Below are 21,517 nucleotides of genomic sequence, written 5' to 3'. Positions count from 1 at the left end.
GGGAAGGGTCCGGCAGCCAGAACCCCAAACCGGCAGCATGCTCTGGGGGGCTGGCAGCCTGGACCCCAGACCAACAGTGGGCTGAGCGGCTCAGCCCACTGCTGCTCAGGGCTTCCATCCGCCGGCTCCTGCGAGCCAGAATCCCAGCTGCCGGACCCACTCAACCTGCTGCCAGTCTGGGGTCCCAGCCCTGCCCACATACAGTGGTTACCTACCTTCTCCCTGGTTCTGGCCCATTCTCTTCCTCTCTCTGCACTGAGCTGAGGATGGGAGTGCACCGAGCACAGGGCTGGGGGTGAAGGGTCTGGCCAGGAGCTAGAATGAGGGAGGAGGCTCAGGATTTGGGCAGGAGGTTCAGGTGTGGGGCACTTACCTGGGCACCTCCCATTTGGTGTGAGGGGTGCAGGTGCGAATTTGTGTGGGGGGTGCAGGAGCTCCCGTTTGGTGCTCAGGATGGAGGTGGGGATGTGCAGGGGATGGGCGGGGTGCAAGAGTCAGGGCAGAGGGCTTGGAGCATGTGAGGGGGTGCAGAGAGTGAGGGTCTGGGGGGGGCAGGGCTCAGGGCAGAGGGCTGGGTGACTGCCCCCCTCAGAATCCCCAATCCCCCCACTCCTTGTCCCCTGACTACCCCCTACTGGGACCCCTGCCCCTAACTGCCCCCCAGGACCCTATCCCCTATCTAAGCCTCACTGCTCCTTGTCCCTTGACTGCCCCTCAGGACCCTACCCCTTACCTGTCCCCTGACTCCCCCAACCCTTATCCATACCCCCGCACCCAGACAGACCCCTTCCCCAGACTCCCATGCTTATCCAACTGCTCCTGCCCCGATAGGACCCCCAGAACTCCCAATCCATAAAACCCTGCCTGCACCAACCCCTCCCCACACCCCTGCCTCCTGACAGCTCCCCCCAGAACTCTCAACTCATCCAACCCCCCCAGCTCCTTGTCCCCTGACTACCCCCTCCAGAGACCCCTGCACCCTAATTGCCCCCCCGATCCTCCTTACTCCCTGACCCCTATCCACCCCCTGCCCCCTGACAGACCCCGGGACTCCCAGGCCCCATCCACCCCCTCTGTTCCCTGACTGCCCCCTCCAGAGACCCCGCCCCTAACCATCCCCCTAAGGATCCCACCCTCGCATCCAGTCCACCCTGTCCCCTGACTGCCCCCACCCCCCTTACCATGAGGCTCCCCACTCATCCGGAGCCCTGCCAAGGCGCACGCAGCCCTGCCCCTCAGAATGCTGCGCGCAGTGGCAGAGCTCCAGATGAGCGAGGAGTGTCTTTCCCTCCCCATGGAGCCAAACACTGCCCCATGGGAGTGCACAGCCCCAGCCCCCAGAGCGCTGCGTGCGTGGCAGCAGGGCTCCAGGGGAAGGCAGGGGAGGGGCCGGCGGCTTGCTGTGCTCGGCCGGACACTCCAGCCCGGGAGCACAGACCCTGCAGCTTGCGTACCAGCAGGATTTTTAATGGCACACTGGAGGCCTCAGTGTGCCATTAAAAATTGGCTCGCATGCTGTCTTTGGCACGTGTGCCATAGGTTGCGACCCCTGCACTAAACTGAGCTCGTGGTGTGAAGCAGGAAGGCTGCAGACCCAGAGGTCCAGGTTAAGGAGGTGATAAAGCCACGTGGCTTACCCTGGAGGAAGTGTGAGACCCTAGGGGACCTGGCACACTGAAGCCGTTCCTCCTAGAGACCTTCCAACGTGGTCCATAGCAACAATCCTATCAACCCATGAGAACTTGAATCTACCATATAGGGACAATTGAGCGTATAGAAACATTATAAAGACCACTAGCTGGACATGGTCTAATTGTTGTTTAAACTGTATATTATTAAGCAGAGTGAGTTCATGCACACATGCGTAGTTCTAAATCTCTCTCATTGGAATATGGCTTAATTTGATTATTGTGTAAAAGCAAATGTATCATTGCTGCATACTTCTTTATTAATTAATATAATAGCTTCTTATCAGGAATGTGCATATGAGCCAGTAGCCAGGCAAGAGATCATCCCATGATCTGGAATCTTTCAAAACAGAAGACTCCAAAGTCTAGATGGAATTATTGGTTACATTTCAGGATTATTCCAATCTGGAATGCCTATTTGGAACAGGAGTAATATGAAAAAATATATTTATTTTAACACTAACTATTGTGAACATCAGGCAGCAGAAACAGATTCAAAACTCATAGCTCATGGTAATAAGGGTCTGGTTACTGAAAAACAAGCACACATGCTACTATATGCATGACCATTGCAAAGCTATTTAATCAAACAGAAATGGAGATTACTTACCTGTATCTTGAGGTTCTTTGAGATGCGTGGTCCCTCTCTGTATTCCACACATGGGATATGCATGTGCACCATGCACCTGAGGTCAGAATTTTTTTTAGTAAGTCATGTCTCTTGGTCCACACAGGCACCGTAGCTCTTCTGAGCTCTGAACTGAGGATATAAGGGACACTGTAGACAGAGACCTCTCCAGTTCCTCCTCTTGCCACAAATCCAGACATTCCTCAGCAGACGGACTGGAGTATGAGCAGTGGAATACAGATAGGGACCACGCACCTTACAGCACACTCAGTTACAGGTAAGGTTGTCATAAGGTATAATCCCCAAATCTGAACCTTAGTGTCCAAAATTTGGGTACCTGCATGAAACCTCTAAGCTTAATTACCAGCTTAGATCTGATATGCTGCACCAATCAGGACTTTGGGTGGAGCCCCTGATTAGCTCCGGTCTTCCCAAAACCTTCCCTGGGGACCCCAAGACTCAGATGCCTTGAGTCTAACAACAAAGGGAAATAACTCACTTCCCTTCCCCGCTCTTTACCTCCTCCCAGGCCTTTCCCTCCTGGGTTACTCTGGAAGGTTACTGTACTTAAACTCCTTGAATTACAAAACAGAGAGACAATTCACCTTCCCCCCTCCTTCTTTTTCCCCCTCCTAGTCTTTCCCTGAGAAGACAGTAATCCTGGCACAGAGATTCCTATCCCTTGAGCCTCAACTAGAAAAGAAAATCAAACAGGTCTTAAAAGAAAGCTTTTAATAAAAGAAAGAAAAGACCTAAAATGGTCTCTGTAATCAAGATGAAACTAAATATTACAGGGTCTGTTAACTTATAAAAAATGAATAAACAGCCTTATTTAGAAAAAATACAATTTAAACATTTCCAGCAAACTACACACTTGCAAATACAGAAAACAATGTAAAAACCTATATTGTTTTTCTATCTGTACTTACAACTTGGAAACAGAAGATTAGAGAGTCTGGAGATAGTGTGATCACCCTCAGAGCCTAGAGAGCACGCAGACACAGAACAAAGGCCCCACACCCAAAACTCCCTCCCTTGAGATTTGAAAGTATCTTGTTTTCTGATTGGTCTTCTGGTCAGGTGTTGTTTGTTAACCCTTTCCAGGTGAAAGACATTAACCCTTAGCTATCTGTTTATGACAAAGGTAACCTCCATTTTGTATTTGAGTGGTGGTCCCTATGTTTATTCCACACAGAGGAGATTAACAAACAGAGGTCAAACAGGAAGTGGATGCGAGGACACAAAAGTGGTAGCTGACTGAAATACTACTGTCCCCACAGTTGGATCTGCAGCAGAAGACTGGACCAATGCATAATGCTTTATGCTAGGATCTCCAGGAGGCTGCTCTACATACCTCTAGTACAGGCATGTCTCTCAGAGATATGGCAGAGGTTGCTTGTGCTCTGATGGAACGAGCCCTAATCCCTCCAAGCAAGGGGTGGGAAGTGTGAGCTAGCTGGCAGCAAAGGATAATACAACCAGAGATCCATTTTGAAAGTCTCTACTCAGATATAGCTTGACCCTTTGATCTCTCTGCTATGGTTTGGAGCACGAGGAGAGCTATGGCACATACGCAGACTAATGGACACTGCTTGCTAAAAAATCCTGAACTCAAGTGCATAGTGTGTGCGAATATCCCACATGTGGAATTTACATAGGGACCATCACTAGAAGAAATAAAAATTAATGAATTAATTGCAGTCAATAATATAAAGGCAAGAGAAAACAATGTTCACAGAAATATGCTTATGAATGTATATACGACATAACTAGAATATGTTTTATGCTTCATATGCCATGTAACATATTTCTGTAAGGGTTATGATCTACTGAATCTATTCCTTCTATTTGTGTGCATGTATCAATTTTGTGTTTGAAGTTATGAATATTGGCTGTGTACTTGCTTGATTTCTAAGTAGCCTTAGTAAAGCATTTGGTCAGCTTCTTGAGAAAGGAATGTGCAAGTTAAGTGCCCGATTAAGAAACACTTAACGGACAATGGATCTTGGAAGGCTTCAATCCACATAAGTCTATCTGAGGACGTTCAAGGTAGCATGTGAACAATGGCTGCTACCTGCACGTTCTGAGTCATACGTGGACATGTGACTTGCCGATGTGACTCCCCAAATCTCCATTTTGTAGCTGGATTCTACACAGGGGGAGGGAGGGGTCTCCACCCACAAGAGAAAGTCTATTTAAACCCCAGAGACTCATAGACTCGTAGGTCAGAAGGGACCAATATGATCATCTAGTCTGACCTCCTGCACAAAGCAGGCCACGGAACCCTACCCATCCACTTTTATAACAACCCCTAACCCATGACTGAGTTATTGAAGTCCTCAAAATTGTGGTTTGAAGACCTCAAGCCTGCAGAGAATCCACCAGCAAGTGACCCATGCCCACGACTGCAGAGGAAGGTGAAAACCTCCAGGGCCCCTGCCAATCCGCCCTGAGGAATTCCCTCCGACCCCAAATATGGCGATCAGCTAAACCCTGAGCATGTGGGCAAGACTCACAGCCAGCACCCCCGGAAAGAATTCTCTGCAGTAACTCAGATCCATCCCATCCAACACTCCCTCACAGACCATTGAGCAGACTTATCTGCTGATAATCCAAGATCAATTGCCCAAATTAAACTATCCCATCATAATTCATCCCCTCCATATACTTATCAAGCTTAGTCTTAAAGCCAGATAAGTCTTTTCCCACTACTTCCCCTCGGAAGGCTGTTCCAGAACTTCACTCCCTAATAGGTTAGAAACCTTCATCATAATTTCAGTCTAAACTTCCTAATATCCAGTTTGTACCCATTTGTCCTTGAGAGACCCCTCCATTCTGACTTCAGTGGCTCAAGAGATATCCTTTGGAGGTGGAGAGGCTACCTGAAAGAACTGGACAAAGGATAGTACAGAGGGTAAGAGTGATTGCTGGACCCAGACTAGAAGGAAGCTAGTCTGTAAAGAGGCTATTGGAACATCTCTGAGGGTGAGATATATCTGTGTTCAGCTTCTTACTGTATTAGGCATAGGCGTGTGTGCTTTATTTTATTTTGTTGTATTCACTTTGTTCTGTCTGTTACTACTTGGAACCACTGAAATCTACTTTTTGTATTTAAAAATATTTTTTACTTATATTAACCCAGAGTATTTTTAAATACGGGGTGGGGGTGAGGGGAAGCAAACGATGTGATATCTTCTTATTCGTTATTAGAGGGAGAACAAAATTATTTACCTGTATAAGCTTATAACAGGGTAAACGACCAATATAATTTGGAGGTTGGACTCCATTGGGAGCTTGGCGCAATCTGAGGGTACGTTACACTACGGGATTACTCCGATTTTACATAAACCGGTTTTACTAAAAACAGATGTTATAAAGTCGAGGTGATATGCCCCGGCCCACACTACAGGCATAGCACATTAATTCACGGTGTGACGTCATGGTCGACGTTTAGCGTCGATTTTCCGGAGCGTTGACCCAACTCTGGGGTAGTGCCATTCCATACGCTATCCCGATAAGTCAGTCACTGCCGAGTGTTCCCTCTATGAATTCTGGTGTAGCCCAAGTGGATGAGTGGCAAAAATCATGTCATCGTGGTGGTTCTGGTAAATGTCATCGATTCCTTCCTCCGGGAAGCACGGCGGACAATCATTTCGCGCCCTTTTGTCACCTGGATTGCCCTGGCAGATGCCATAGCACGGCAACCATGGAGCCCGTTCAGCTTTTCTTTTTTTTTTTAATACAGTCACCGTATGATGTACTGATGGCGTGGACAGAGGTGATACTCCAGTGCTACACAAGCGATTTCATTTGCTTTTGCATGATAGCAGAGATGGTTATCTATTCTGTTTACGTCCGTTGCTGCAGATAAATTGGCAATGAGATGATGGTTATCTGTCCCTCTGTACTGTCTGCTGCTATCATGGTGCCCTGGCTAGATCGGCCGGGGGCACAAAAGCAAAAACTGGGAATGACTCCCGCGTCAATTCCTCCTTTATGGTTTCTAAAAATAGAGTCAGTCCTGCCTAGAATATGGGGCAAGTTGTACTAGAGAACCAGTGTATCAGAGCACAGGTGCTTGTGTCAGATCCCGCAGAAATGATGAGCTACATGCCATTTCACGGGGGGTGCCCCCCCAACGCAACCAACCCCCCATTGCTTCCCTCCTCCCCCAACCTTCCTGGGCTACCGTGCAGTGTCCCCCATTTGTGTCATGAGTATAAGAATGCAGAGGAATAAGAAAACACTGAGTTTTTAGTGACATAAATGAGGGGGAAGCAGGCTCCGGTTGCTATGACAGTCCAAGCAGGACATTAAGTGGTGGGGGAGAGAAGCCCAGCATGCCACTGCTATGACAGTCCAGGCAGGAATCTTTTCTTTACACAGGAAAGGAGGGCCTGATGAGCTCAGCCCCCGTTGCTATGATGAAGACGGTGTACCAGCCGTTCTGTACCTCTACTGGGAAAGACCGGGAGTCATTCCTTTACCCAGGCGCCCCAGCCAGCCTCACCTGAAGCCAGCCAGGAGCACTCACGGGTTGATAACAAGGACAGTTACCAGTCCTACTGCACCATCTGCCACCTGGGAGGGAAGGAGGCAATAGTTGTGCTTCACTGCTGCAGCATGCTTCTACCAGCAGCATTCAGTAGACAGTGGTGACATTGAAAGAAGTCAAGAAGATTTCTTTCCCTTTTCTTTACACATGTGGGGGGGGGAGGGGAGTAATTGACGAGCTATTCCCTGAACCACGCCAGACAATGTTCTGTTGACCTACAGGCATTGGAGCTCAGCCAAGAATGCAAATACTCTGGAGACTGCTGTGGACTGTGGGATAGCTGGAGTCCTCACTACCCTCCTTCCATGAGCGTCCATTGAGTCTCTGGCTTCCGTTATGCTTGTCACACAGGCACTTGTGTAGCCTGGAGATTTTTTTCAAATGCTTGGCATTTCGTCTTCTGTAACGGAGCTCTGATGAAACAGATTTGTTTCCTCTTAGAGCGATCAGATCCAGTATCTCCCGTACGGTCCATGCTGGAGCTCTTTTTGGATTTGGCTGACATTGCCACCCGTGCTGATCAAAGCTCCATGCTGTGGCAAACAGGAAATTGGAAAACCTAAATTTCGCGGGGCTTTTCCTGTTTACCTGGCCACAGCATCCGAGTTCAGATTGCTGTCCAGAGCGGTCACAGTGGTGCACTATGGGATATCGCCCAAAGGCCAATACCGTCGATTTGCAGCCACACTAACCCTAATCCGATATGGTAATACCGATTTTAGCGCTATTCCTCTCATCGGGGAGGAGTACAGAAACCAATTTAAAGAGCCCTTTATATCGATATAAAGGGCCTTGTAGTGTGGACGGGTACAGCGTTAAATCGGTTCAACGCTGCTAAAATCGGTTTAAACGCGTAGCGTAGACCAGGCCTGAGTGTTAAAGACAGGAACACTTCTTAAGCTGCTTTCAGTTAAGCTTACAGTTTGTGGATCTGTGTTTGTGGCTGACAAGCGTGTCTGGCACAACTAGGCAGGGCTCTGGAGTCCCAGGCTAGCAGGGGCAGAAATAGTCCTGGCACACCAGTTGGCAGCTCCAAGGGGGTTTCTGTGATCCAACCTGTCACAACTACCATAACCAATTAATTAGGCAACATTAAAAAAAAAAGGAAATTGCCTGACCTTATTAGCAATAAACAGCTAAATAGTATTGTCCTCAGTGTATAACAAAAATAGTGGTAAACTGGCAATGTGTTAAATTGCATAGATAGTTCCCCTTTAGCACCATTTGAAATCCATTGTGAGGAGAGATTAAAACGATTGGGACTTTTCAGCCTGGAAAAGAGATGACTCAGGGGGTGGGAAATGACACAGAGCTAAAAAAATCATAAGTGGTGTGGAGAAAGTGAATAAGGAAGTATTATTTACTCTTTTACATAACCCAAGAACCAGGGGTCACCCAATGAAATTAATAAGCAGCAAGTTTAAAATAAACAGCGCACGGTTAACCTGTGGAACTTGTTGCCAGGGGATGTTGTGAAGGCCAAAACTACAAGAAGGGGTCAAAAAGAATTTGCTAAATTCACAGAGGATCTGTCCATCAGTGGCTATTAACCAAGATGGTCAGGGATGCAACCCCATGCTCTGTGTCCCCCTAGGCCTCTGACTGCCAGATGCTGGGAGTGAATGACAGGGGAGGATCACTCAATGATTGCCTGTTCTGTGCATTCCCCCTGAAGAACCTGGCATTGACCACTGCTAGAAGACAAGATACTGGGCTAGACAGACCATTGGTCTGACTCAGTATGGCTGTTCTTATGTAACCTGGGGTTAGTAATACAATATAACTAATCAAGGCACATGTTATTCAAAACAATCTTTCTCAGTGTCTGATTCCATGTATACCAATACTGGTTCTTGATATAGCAATATTTAAAATAAGCTACTGTCCATTAGGGGTTATCTGAAAGACAGCATGTACAAGAAACAACAGGCTCTACCTCAACTACTGGTGCATCACACAGCAATGCAAACCAGAAGAGCACTGCACAGGTATGTTGTGCCAGGAACATTTTTAACATTGCAAAACCAGGTGTGTGGCCACGATTGCTCAAGCCAGTACAATGGGACACAGAAACTAGCCATTCCTGCCTGGTGAAGCTTTCCAGATGGTGACAACAAGCAGTAAGCGTGACCTATAATATGGATGGACAGTAGAGTGTAGTAATTAATTACACTGAATTTATATATGGAGGCCTCATTTATAATGTTACTACTCCAAATTTCTGGTTTATTCCTCATGTACATAGGACTGTGGGACACACTATGATACCGTCTATCCCAGTTTTTTCAAAATTAATCCATTATCCAAAGTGAGCCCCAAAACCAAGATAAAGTTTAAACTTACTAGTTTTTTAAATATGTAAATTAATCCACTCAGTTTAAATTTAAAATAATTACTAGACAGAAAACATACACACATTATTCATATTAGCCACGACATGCACAAGGCAGAACAAACCTTGAATGATCTTATCCATGATGGTGTTACCGAAATGTCGGGTTCGCCTAGTTGAGAGCCAATGGACCAGGGGGTTCTTGTCACCTATTCAAATAATTTTACCACTTATGTTTGTTCCTCCAATAACCTCCAGGTCCGTCTAACTTTGGAAGAAACCATTTATTCTTGTCTTCTAAACTCTGGGGCTGCTCTCTCCACTGTTACTGTCAAGCCAAAGAAGGGAAGCCTCATAAATAAAAGTATTCCGGTAATGGGTATAGGCAGAAAGCCATTTAACTGTTCTGTGTTGCAGGAGGCTACTGTGGAAATTACTGGTGTCTCCGCCTCTCATGCCTTTTTGCTAGCTCCGGATTCCCCAGTTAACCTCTTGGGCAGAGACCTGTTATGTAAATTGCATGCTCAAATCTTTTTTTCAGATGACAGGATTGTCCTCCGGTTACCTCAAAACCAACTTCCCCAGCTGTGTGCTGTTCTAACCCTGGCTTCAGAGGACTCGATCCTGCCTGCGGACCCGATCCTACCCGAGCAACTCAAACAGGAGGTAAAAGCCTCCCTATGGAGCACTTTAAAAACAAACTTGGGCACTCTCCGGACAGAACCAGTGCGTGTAACCTTGAAGCCAGGCATTCTAATTCCTCGAATTCGTCAGTACCTCATCCCCCAAGAAGCTCTGCTAGGCCTCCGAAACCTTATCACCACATTCCTGTGGCTGAGAGTGCTAGTTCGCACCAAGCCTCCCTTCAACACCCCTATTCTGCCAGTCAAAAAACCTGACACAAATCCAGAGAAAAAAACAGTATACCGATTTGTCCAGGACTTGCGTGCAGTAAAGTTGTTCAGGCTAGACACAACATGGTACCTAACCCTCACACTATCCTAACTGCCATTCCAGCAGGTGCTGCTTGCTATTCGGTAATAAACTTGTGTAATGCCTTTTTCAATATTCCCCTAGATCAAAACAGCTGGGATATCTTTGCATTTACATGAACGGATCCAGAGACCGGGAGGGCAAAACAGCTAACCTGGAACTGTATACAGATGGCTCGGCACGGGTCGTGAAGGGCCAACAAATATCTGGATTTGCAGTGTCTACCCAGTTTAAGGTATTACAGTCTGCACTCCTGGGACCCTCCACCTCAGCCCAGGCAGCAGAATTGGTAGCCCTCACCCTAGCATGAGAGTTGGCAGCAGGTATGCAGCCCAGTTTCAGTCCTTACCTTCTGATGTACCTGCTCACGGAATCCAGTCAGCGGACTGGGTCTATGTAAAAAAGTAAAAAATCAAGCCTCTCCAACCCCGGTGGGCTGGCCCTTTTCAAGTCCTTCTTACCTCCTACACCGCAATTCGAGTAAGGGAACGGGATACCTAAATCCACCACACCCAAATCAAGCTAGCCCCTAGGCCGGGGCCAAAAGCAGACATCGGACTTCGAGGGAGCACCGGCAGCTCTTCCCATCGCGACCCGGAAGAGCCAAAAGCAAACAATACCTGAAAAACTAAACTTCTCAAGAAACTAAAGCTTTTGTTCCAACTGTCAAATAAATTATTTTTTTTCTTTTCTTGCTATGTGTTGTTTGGGTAATGTTGCAACCTGCAAAATGTTTGTGTAGTGCTGTTACTAAGGGCTCTACTGTCCGTAAAAAAACACAATATCTCTCCCTCCAGCTTGATCGCAAATTGCGTATTAGGCCTGACAGTTTGGATTATCAGGCCGGAAGGGGGGACTGTAACAGTCAGCAGCAACCCCCTAACAGCTAGTAGCTTTATAATAGCTGGCAACCATTAGGGAAAATTGGACACCTCATAGACACAGTACCCTAACCTTTTAAACTGTCTTCCCTTATCAGTCTTGAGGCAGTTAAAGCTGGTCCTAAGCCAGTTTTTGCTAAGCAGATTACAGAAGTGCAGGGTTTGCTAACCACGAATCAAATGCTAACACAACCGAAGCCTGTGTGTATGTATAAAAAATTCTTGGTTTTTGTATGGAGTAGAGTTTTTTTGTACCAAGGTACAAAACTCTCCTTTCTTCTGCAAAATAAAGCAACCTTTCCTTATCGCTGTCATTGGCTGTCTGAGGGTTATTGAGTCCGCACCCAGGATTCACAGAAATGGCTGCAGACCATAGGAACACAGATGTCATGGTGTCCACCTAACATCAGAGAAGCTGTTCCAAAAAGTCTCATTACATTCAGTGTGTTAAATGAGAGAAAATGCAAACAGTGCAGCATCAGCTATTCTCTGCCATGGGTCAGAGGACACACTGTGCAGCCTGGAGACTTAGTGTTACTGCTCCATGGAGACATAGGCATGGGAGAGAGGAACAGGTCCCTCATTTTCTCTGTTCTGGGCTAGAACCCAGCTCAGAGATTGGCGAGTAGTCCAGGTGAGGGCTTTGGCTTACGGGAGGCAGCTGCTCCCCCTGGCAGCAACGCATTCCTGGTTTTTGTGAGGGTCTCAGTTCTGGTATTGATTTGTTCCTTATGCCTTTTTAGCATCAAGTTCATTCCCTATTCCCAGCACCAGCCATCCATGGCCTGCCAGAACAGCAGGTCCAAACCCTCCCAGTGACCTTGCCAAAGCACAGAGAAAACTCAAAATGGTAGATTGAAAATCAGCACTCTAATTGTGAGCTAAAGGAATACTGTGAGACAGCCTGAGTGATCAGACTTGTTAACCAAAATGTAGTAGGAAGAGAGCCTGAGACATAAGCTTTTGGATTAGAGGCCTGGTACAAGGCAGAATCTGCTCACAGAATGTAGCAAAACAAGGCTGATATTGCAGAAATACACATTCTTAAAAAATGATAAGCATAGAGCACTCACGCAAACACATCCTGATATTAAGTGATAGCAGATCATCCTGATATCAAGGATGGGACCAAAACATTCCCCAAGGAGACCAGGAACAAACACACACCTCCTAAAAGATACGGTCAGGATGACAGTACGTAATAGAGATGTTTTGATCGAACCAACATGAGCAAGGTGATGGGTGATAAGTAGCCACATCAGGGGGCAGTAATCATGTCAGAGGCAGTACTAACTTGTTTGTATTGGGTTATAAAGATGTATCCCAGAGGGAGTATCTTTGACCAGCTGAGGGGGAATGGAAAGTCCCGCCACTCACTGAACTGCATCCCTTATCACAGGCATACATATCCTAGTATCCTCATAGAATCTGCCAGGTGCTATTACCGTGCTTTGTCGACAATAAACCTGGCCGGGTGCCTTCGCACCTTAATGGATCTTGTGGTCATTGGGTAGTTTGCTTGAGGTCTGCTGTGCCAGCTGTCTGCACAGAGCTGGGACAGCACACAGGGAGAACACACATACAGCCAAACATCTAACCACACAAAGTACACAGCATTTATTCTCCAGCTATATTAGAAAAATCACCAAGATTTCCATACAGATTTGCACAATGACCACAGCTCTTGGTCATGCCATCACCTCCTCCTGCCAGAATCAGAGACTGGCCCACATAGCAGGTCCCCGTAGCAGAGCATGACAAAAAGCTGCAGAAAGTTATTCTCTCCCAGTATCTTGTCCATAGGGTACAGCCCTGTGCATGTGGAAGAGGCTGCCATCTCCCCAGGTGCTTCTACCAGATGATGCAGGGCCTGTGGCACTAGAGGAGGACGTGGTCTGAGCCAGGTTTATCTGTAAGAGGCAAGGAAACAAGTCTCAGGGGAGAATGTAAAGGGAAGGTGGGGAAGGCAGAGAGGACTCTGTGATTCTCACACTATGAGCTAACAAAGGTCTGTGAAGTACCCAGAATGCAGATTGCATGGTAGTTATGTTTCAAGTACATCTGACTACAGGTGCAAGACACAAAGCACAGCAATCAACCTCAGAACGGAAATTTTCACAAGAACTCCTGAAGAGCCTCTCAGTTGCCAACAGATCTTCACCATTCAATAGATACATAGAAAAGCCAAAGAGAGTGGATGGGTCTTATACCATGGACTGAACATCACTAAATCCAGACTCAGGGTCTGGGGACAGGAAGAATGTTCCAAAGTCCAGGTGCTGGCTGGTGAGTCTTGCCCACATGCTCAGGGTTTAGCTGATCGCCATATTTGGGGTCGGGAAGGAATTTTCCTCCAGGGCGGATTGGCAGGGGCCCTGGAGGTTTTTCGCCTTCCTCTGCAGCGTGGGGCATGGGTCGCTTGCTGGTGGATTCTCTGCAGCTTGAGGTCTTCAAATCTCAATTTTGAGGATTTCAATAACTCAGTCATGGGTTCGGGGTTGTTATAAATGTGTATGGGTAGGGTTTTGTGGCCTGCCTTGTGCAGGAGGTCAGACTAGATGATCATATTGGTCCCTTCTGACCTATGAATCAATGAGTTCCTCCTCACCTCCTCCTATTTAGCTTCAGAACTGTGCATGATCTCAGCTGCTGCAGTGTTCATGGGGAGAGAGGTGCCTCTTGAGACCTAAACCATGAAAAATCTGTCCATGGAGGGCAAGTGGGACCAGTGCAGGTCCTGGAGCACAGGCAGAACTGTGATCTGTGGGGAACACTACTTAAGTAGCTGCAGTTTCTGGAGGACCAGAGTTGCAGCCCCATGTAGAGCCCATTGCAGTGATCCAACCTTGATGTCACAAATACCTGGAGAGATCTCTGTATCCCAAAGGAATCAGATGCAATCTCTTTGGCAAGTGCTCACTGCTGCTGCCAGCTAAAAATCTAGAGCAACTGGGGATCCAAAACGACCTCAGGTTACAAGCTTAGGAAGTGATGGAGGGATCCTGTTAATCCAGGAGCCAACATACTCTCTCCCAGACCTTCTAGCTGCCTTCCTTGTAATCTCAGTCTCTCCTGTACAGAGTTGCAGAAGCTGCCCTGGTCAATAATCTAGTTTTCTGCAGACACTGAGTAAATCACTCCCCTATGTTGGGGGCTGGGAGAGATGGAAATACAGAGCTGGGAGTCCTCAGCCTGTGGTCGCTGCAACATGCACTTCCTCACCTCTCTCTGATGATCCCATATATACACATCGAACGAGAGCAGTGTGACAGAATATACCCCCGTATTCACATCCTAAACACTCCTGTAATAATCACTGTGCAAAATATGCTTCGTAAAGTACTGTTTGAAAACTCATAATTTGCTGGCCAGTATTGTTCTGGTAAAATATGTGTTGCAACACTGTCTATGATGTTATAAGATTCCCCTGTACGGTGTTAACAACACATGTTCCAAACTCCACAGCCCTGCCTACAGAGAAGTTGGTTTTGCTTAATATGCATTTAAGCTGTAAGCGGAGTCATCAAGCAGGAAGGGAAGACAAAGGATGTTCAAACAGGTAAAAAAAACAGCAAGGAACACCCTTCCATGTAGACTCTTCGGCTCCTGGTTCTCAGCTGGAAATGTTTTTCCAAGAGGGAGACCAGAACCGTAAAAACGAGGGACAAACACCTCAAGGCAACCTTATCTTTCCATCTGTCACATTCACTGTACCTGAAGAGGCAAAGAACGCAGCCATTGGACTGGGGGAGGGGTCTAGACCTATAGAGTTGGGTTAGTAAGACTACTGAAAGCATGTGGTGAGAAAACTTTGCTGTGAATCTAATATAGTTTGTTAAGTAAGGCACCAGTAAGCGTTTTATATTTATTTTTCTTGCAATCACTTCTGATTTTTATGCCTTATTACTTGCACTCACTTAAAATCTCTCTTTGCAGTTAATAAACTTGTTCTATTGTTTTATCTAATGTAGTGTGTTCAAGTTGAAGTGTCTGGGTAACCCCATTTGGGGTGGCAAGTTGTTTGCATATTATTCCCTTAAAGGAATAACAGACTGAATATATTCGTACTGTCCAAGGCTGGACAATACAGAACATGTGTGTCTGGGGGAAAATCTGGGAGTGGGAGTGTGTTGGAATCACCCTGTGGTGACTTTAGGGCTGGTAAGAGCCAAGATGTGGTGGCTGGCTGGCTGGCGCACACATAGATGTGGCTGGGAGTGACTTACAGGCTTGGAGGCTGTGAGCAGTCCATGCTGGGGGCTACAGCAGCAGAGCACTGTAACGGGCATCCCAGGTTACTGGGCAGAGGTGACACAGCTACTCACTGGTCTGGATTGTACCCTAGTATGTCACAGGATAAAAGATAGGACCCCTGCCTTCAGGCAGATAAGCAATCTCTCAAAAGAATGGAGCAGAGCCACTTGAACACCATGACAACTCTTGCTAGGAGCTTCAGACAGATCCGCAAAGCCTTGTGGCCAGTGGTGTCATAGGCAGCAGATAGAATCAACTCGGACACCTGACGCACATCCATCACCAGCTTGACGCGGACCTGATGGGAGTCAGAGACCTGAACAATCCAGATGTTGCTGGAGATGCTTTACCACAACCTCCTCAACAATCTTGCCCCAACAGGGGAGATTTGGGACTTGGCTAGGCAGACTGTGTGTGCCAAGGGATGGTTTCTGCAGCAAGGTCTAACTTGCTGAGAGAAGCCAGCTCCTTGCCCTCTCTTAGGAGATGACTGTCAATGATTCACAACAGTGACATCAACACCTCTTCACTGGCTCTTACCAGCCAGGTGGGGCATGGCTCTCATCCACTGCCTGTACATTCACTAGATATGCATTAGTCAAACAAAGTTATTGGGCCCAATACAGAAGTAGCTGCTTAAAATTCTCTGACCTCTTCTGTACAGGAGGTCATCCTTGATGATCTAATAGTCCCGTCTGGCCTTACAATCTATGAATCCCGCAGCACCACAGCTAACATCATAGGCTGACACTCTCTAAGGTGCCACAAGGACTCCTTGCTGTTTTTGCTGATACAGACTAACATGATTACCACTCTGAATCAAGCAGAGAAGACTGTCCCCACCACTCCTACAGAACCAGCTGTGCCTCTGTGGAGGAAGCGAACATTAGCCTGAGCTGCTGTTAATTCAGTCTTACCCTCTGAGTGTCCAGCTCCCAAAAGTCTCAGGAACCTTGGATTTCAAGTTCACACACTTGCATTTGTTAGAGGAGCCAGTGGCCACTCACTGTCCTTGTTCAAAGGCTTTGCTTCCAGAATCTTGCCTTTTCTCCAGCACTGCTTTTCTCCTCTATGCCTCCTTCCAATCCTGCCACTCTGCCGCAGTTCTTGACCCCTGGAACAGCCTTCCTGTCTGGCTGTCTTGTATCAGAGGTCACCTCCTCCCCAGTGCCCTCTCTGCCCTCCCCGTACCCTCTCTAATCCATCTCACATACTACAGCTACAATACCCTCCCCCTCCTGCTGCTTAGACTATGTCAGTCTTGCTCAAACCCCATCATTGGCTGCTCTTTCCTCCCACATCAAGTCCCAGCTCTTCTACCTCACCTGCACAGCTCTGCCCCTTGCTTTTCTCTCTCCTCACTACCCCTGCTGCACCCCAATGCTACCTGTTCAGTGCCTCCCCACTGGCACTATCTGCTCCTCGGTCCCCCCTCAGACCCACAAGCTGTACATGCAGCTGAACAAAGAGAGCGCAGATTAACTTGCCGTAACCCTCATTTTTCTCCTACTCCCCACACTTAGCTGTTGTCATATGTTGTGGCTTTTAACAGACTGGACTCCTCAGGACAGGACATGGTTATTGCCTCTGAAGCACTCTGCTCACCTCACTACCACTGAAACAAAAGCCTATGCTGAAAATGCAGCTTTCCTCCCCTCCCTGATCTCCCTATGGTGCAGACTCCCAGAAGCCCCTCTAGCTTCTGCTGGTAGCTGCTCTCCCATTTTACCCTCCACTCCCAAATCTGTGTAGGTGCTGGTCCAGGGAGACTCTCCAAGTAGCCACAGGTGCAATGAGATGAAATGGCTCCTCTGTTCCTCTGACTTCCCTAGGGAAGCTGCATCTACCACCTGCCCCACTCTTACCACGTCACTCTTGCTGTGGGCCCCGCTGCCTTCAGTTCTGGGGCTTCAGCTCGGCATAGGAGCCATTTGAGGAGTTGGAAGAAAATTGCAGGGCAAAGTAGAGGCACAATGTCAGCCCCCCTGCCATTTCACACACACACAAGCCCCTCTGCCATCCCACACTGGGGACCTCCCCACCAAAGCCCTGCAGGGCCCTGTGCTATTCATGCCCAGACGCTCTCACACCATCTGCTCTCCAGGAGTGAGGAAGTCTGAAACCTTGTAGTTCCCAGTGAATACACCCTTGATCCAGAGGCCACATAACCACAGGGCATGGAAAATGAGAAGCCTGGAAAACCTGCAACAGGGAGGCGACCACTGCCTTCCACTTGTAAGGAGCCATCTTCCCCACTTGGTCCCCAAGCAAAGAGCTTCTAACTCACCTGCAGACACTCTGGACAGATAGTGTTTGCTGCGGTGACCAACGGATACAGGGTGGATGGACGGAACCTGCTGACCTTCTTACCTGCTGGATTTCCCACATTGCCAATCGTATGGAGGGGTAGAGGCGAGGAATGGCCCGTCTGGCCACCCCAGCCTCACATGGGCTCGGCTCCGTCCCCTCCTCGCCTGGGCTCAGCTGCTGCTCTTGGCATTTCTTTGATTTCATGAACCGCACGTGCTTGAGAACAGCAGTTGCTCCTGCATGCTGGATGTGGCTGACAGCAGGTGCCCCATTAAGATCAGCCTGTTCCTTTTGAGGCTGCTTCTCCCCATTTGCTGGGCATAGGGCCAGGGTGTGGAATTTCAACGCCTCATAATCAGAGTCCCCATCACCTTTCTGAAGGAAAAAGGGCAGAATTCAGAAGACACAGAGATCCACAGCTAGCTGCAGGAATCTCCAAGTCAGCAGCCGGAAGTAAAATGCCCAGATGCAGCAGTCCCCAGGAGAGCCCCTGCCTCCAGAACATCAGTGAGGGGCTTGGGATGAAATGGAGCTGTGAGAGCCGCTCCCCAGGATGGTAACTGGGAGGCAGAGACATAATGTGCAGCTTGTAGAGATGCCCTGGGATGGCCAGGGATGCAACGAGAGCATCCCTCTTCCCCACCAAAATACTAACTTGTATTGCTGTGCCTAGCTTTGCGATTCTCAACCTATTTACCATTATGGGCCACATATGCAGCTCTCTCTGTTTTGCGTGGGCCGCAGGCACACAATATATATACTATCTGTATGGCCTTTAGGATGTCATGTGGGCTGCAGCTGTGTGCTGACTGGGCCATGGATCGAGAACCACTGGCCTAGCTGCTAGACCTCCCTAGTGAATAAAGGTAGGAGGGGTCCGGGCTACCTGACCAGTTGATAAAGTACTGGACATTTCCTATGGGAACACAAAGCAATATTACCATCGGGACAACTCCATTAGCTCAGAGGGTAGAGTCTGAGCCCTCCCACCCTTTGTCCGTAAGTCACACCTGGAGTCCCCAACACTTACCTGCTCACAGGGCACAGTCAACATCTCCATGAAGGGCTGGATTCCCACAGTTCGATGGTACTGGACCAGCGCAGTGAGCGAGGTGTGAGCTCGGTCCTCCCCCAGGATTACGTAGCGTGCATTGGGCTGCATCTCAATCATGTAATGTCTGCAGCGGTGCTCACCCCTACAGAACCAGACACAGTCACAGCTCTGGGTCCCAGAACGTCTCCAGCCCTTTCTTAGCAGCATCATCTGCATTAGAGATGTGCCTAGAACGTTTCTGATGTTTTTCTACATTTTCAAATATCGATTTCAATTACAATACAGAATACAAAATGTACAGTGCTCACTTTACATAAATATTTGCACTTAAAAATGATAAACAAAAGTAGCACATCTCTACCGCGATATAACATGACCTGATCTAACGCGGTAAAGCAGCGGGGAGCCCCAGGCCTTTTAAATCACCACTGGAGCTCCGGCAGCTGGGCTCAGGCAGTGATTTAAAGGGCCAGAGTTTCCGGCCGCTGCAGGGAGCCCTGGGCCCTTTAAACCCCCATCCAAGCCCTGCTGCCAGAGTTCTGGCAGTGATTTAAAAGGTCAGGGGCTCCCCGCAGCAGCTGGCGAACCAGGCCCTTTAAATCACCGCTGGGGAAGCCAATGCAGTCCGGTATGCCGAACCGGACCGAATCCAATATAACATGGTCTCACCTATAAGACGGTGAGATTTTTTGGCTCCCAAGAACTGCGTTATATCAGGGTAGAGGTGTATTTTTCAATTCACCTCCTACAAGTACTGTAGTGCAATCTCTATCATGGAAGTGCAACTTCAAATGTAGTTTTTTCTGTTACATAACTGCACTCAAAAACAAATCAATGTAAAACTTTAGAGCAAGTCAACTCAGTCCTCTTTCTTGTTCAGCTAATCGTGAAGAGAAACAAGTTTGTTTACATTTATGGGAGATAATGCTGCCCGCTTCTTAAGTACGTCACCTGAAAGTGAGAACAGGCTTTCACATGGCACTGTTGTAGCTAGTGTTGCAAGACATTTACACTCCAGATGTGCTGAAGATTCATATGTTTCTTTATGCTTCGGCCATCATTCCAGAAGACATGCTTCCATGCTGATGACGTTCATTAAAAAAATAATGTTTTAATTAAATTTGTGACTGAACTCTTTGGGGGAAAACTGCAGGTCTACTGCTCTATTTTACCCACATTCTGCCATAAATTCATGTTATAGCAGTCTCGGATGATGACCCAGCACAGGTTGTTCATTTTAGGAACACTTTCACTGCAAATCTGTCAAAATGCAAAGAAGATACAAATGTGAAATTTCTAAAGAAAGCTACAGCCCTCAACCCAAGATTTAAGAATCTGAAGGGCCTTTCAAAATCTGAGAGGGACGAGGTGTGGAACATGCTTTCAGAAGTCTTAAAAGAGCAACACTCTGATACGGAAACTACAGAATCCAAACCACCAAAAGAGAAAATCAGCCTTCTGCTGGTGGTATCTGACCTAGATGATGAAAATGAACATGCGTCAGTCCGCACTGCTCTGTTATCATTATTGAGCAGAACCCATCATCTGCATGGAAGCATGTCCTCTGGAATGATGGTTGAAGCATCAAGGGACATATGAATCTTTAGCGCATCCGGTATGTAAATATCTTGTGACATCGGTGTGACATTGCACTATATATGATTTTATGAAAGTATGCTGATGAGTGTGAATATAATGTAACTAAAATATGCTTCATGCAAAAGGTCTCTTGTAAGGTATCATTACAAAGCTTATAATCTACTGAATGTGGCCATTCTATTTGTATAAATGTATCACTCTTGAATTTGAAACTAGAAATATGAAATATAACTCTGAGGGCCTATTGTAATTATGCAAAGTGTCAGCCATTAATGGTGGTTTGGAATCTCGATGGCTCCCATTAACCAGGACAATTGTCTGTAGATGGCTCTGTTTTACTGATAAGTCTTCCTGTATGTGTGTGTACCGGTAAGTGGGTAATGAAGTCTTATAGTGACATGTGATCATGTCACCTGAACTGGAATCCATCTTTAACCTGGTGCTTTTCCATTTAGAAGGGGTGGAGACCGAGAGAGGCAAAAGATTCCTGCCTTGAGTCAAATCTATATAAGGGGATGGAACAGAACTAAGAGGGCTGCAATCATGAGAAATCCCCTAGCTACCATCAGAGCTGGAACAAGGGCGGTACCAGGGGAAAGGATTGTGCCCAGACTAGAAAGGTGTCCAGTCTGTGATAGAAGCTTATTGAAACATCTCTCAGGGTAAGATTTTATCTGTATTCAGCTTTCTTACTCTATTAGGCTTAGATTCGCATTTTATTTTATTTTGTTTGGTAATTCACTTTGTTTTGTCTGTTACTACCTGGAACCACTTAAATCCTTTCTGTATTTAATAAAATCACTTTTTAACTTATTAATTAAACCAGAGTACGTATTAATATTAATCTCTCTATCAGTATTATAGAGAGCGAACAATTTATGAGTTTACGGTGTATAAGCTTTATACAGGGTAAAATGGATTTATTTTGCGTTTGGACCCCATTGGGAGTGGGACATCTGAGTGTTACAGGCAGGAACACTTCTTAAGCTGCTTTGAATTAAGTCTGCAGCTTTGGGGCTCGTGGTTCAGACCCTGAGTCTGCGTTGGAGCAGACTGGAGGGTCTGGCTCAACAAAACAGGGTGCTGGAGTTCCAAGCTGGCAGGGAAAGCAGGGGCGGAAGTAGTCTTGGCACATCAGTTGGCAGCCCCAAAGGGGTTTCTGTGATCCAAACCATCACAGTCGGCTACAACAGTGCCATGTGAATACCTGTAAAAGCAGCAGA

General features: G+C 47.2%; 1 protein-coding gene across 2 annotated transcripts in view; it reads right to left on the bottom strand.

Annotated features, from left to right (window-relative positions):
• Nucleotides 1-12,696: 12,696 nt before the first annotated feature.
• The window catches only part of LOC116823316 (myosin-IIIb-like), a 130,561-nt gene continuing 121,740 nt past the window's right edge, over nucleotides 12,697-21,517 (bottom strand). For both annotated transcript variants that reach the window (XM_032777781.2, XM_032777783.2), the window contains 3 exons: nucleotides 18,672-18,837; nucleotides 17,702-18,016; nucleotides 12,697-12,987 (listed from right to left, as the gene is read on the bottom strand). In XM_032777781.2, coding sequence (XP_032633672.1) covers nucleotides 12,853-12,987; nucleotides 17,702-18,016; nucleotides 18,672-18,837 — 616 coding nt within the window. In that variant the 3' untranslated portion in view covers nucleotides 12,697-12,852. The remainder of the gene's footprint in view (nucleotides 12,988-17,701; nucleotides 18,017-18,671; nucleotides 18,838-21,517) is intronic.

Source organism: Chelonoidis abingdonii, chromosome 6 (assembly GCF_003597395.2).
Source record: "Chelonoidis abingdonii isolate Lonesome George chromosome 6, CheloAbing_2.0, whole genome shotgun sequence".
Taxonomy (NCBI): domain Eukaryota; kingdom Metazoa; phylum Chordata; order Testudines; family Testudinidae; genus Chelonoidis; species Chelonoidis abingdonii.
Note: the sequence above shows the minus strand (reverse complement) of the source record. Positions and strands in the feature narration are given on the sequence as shown.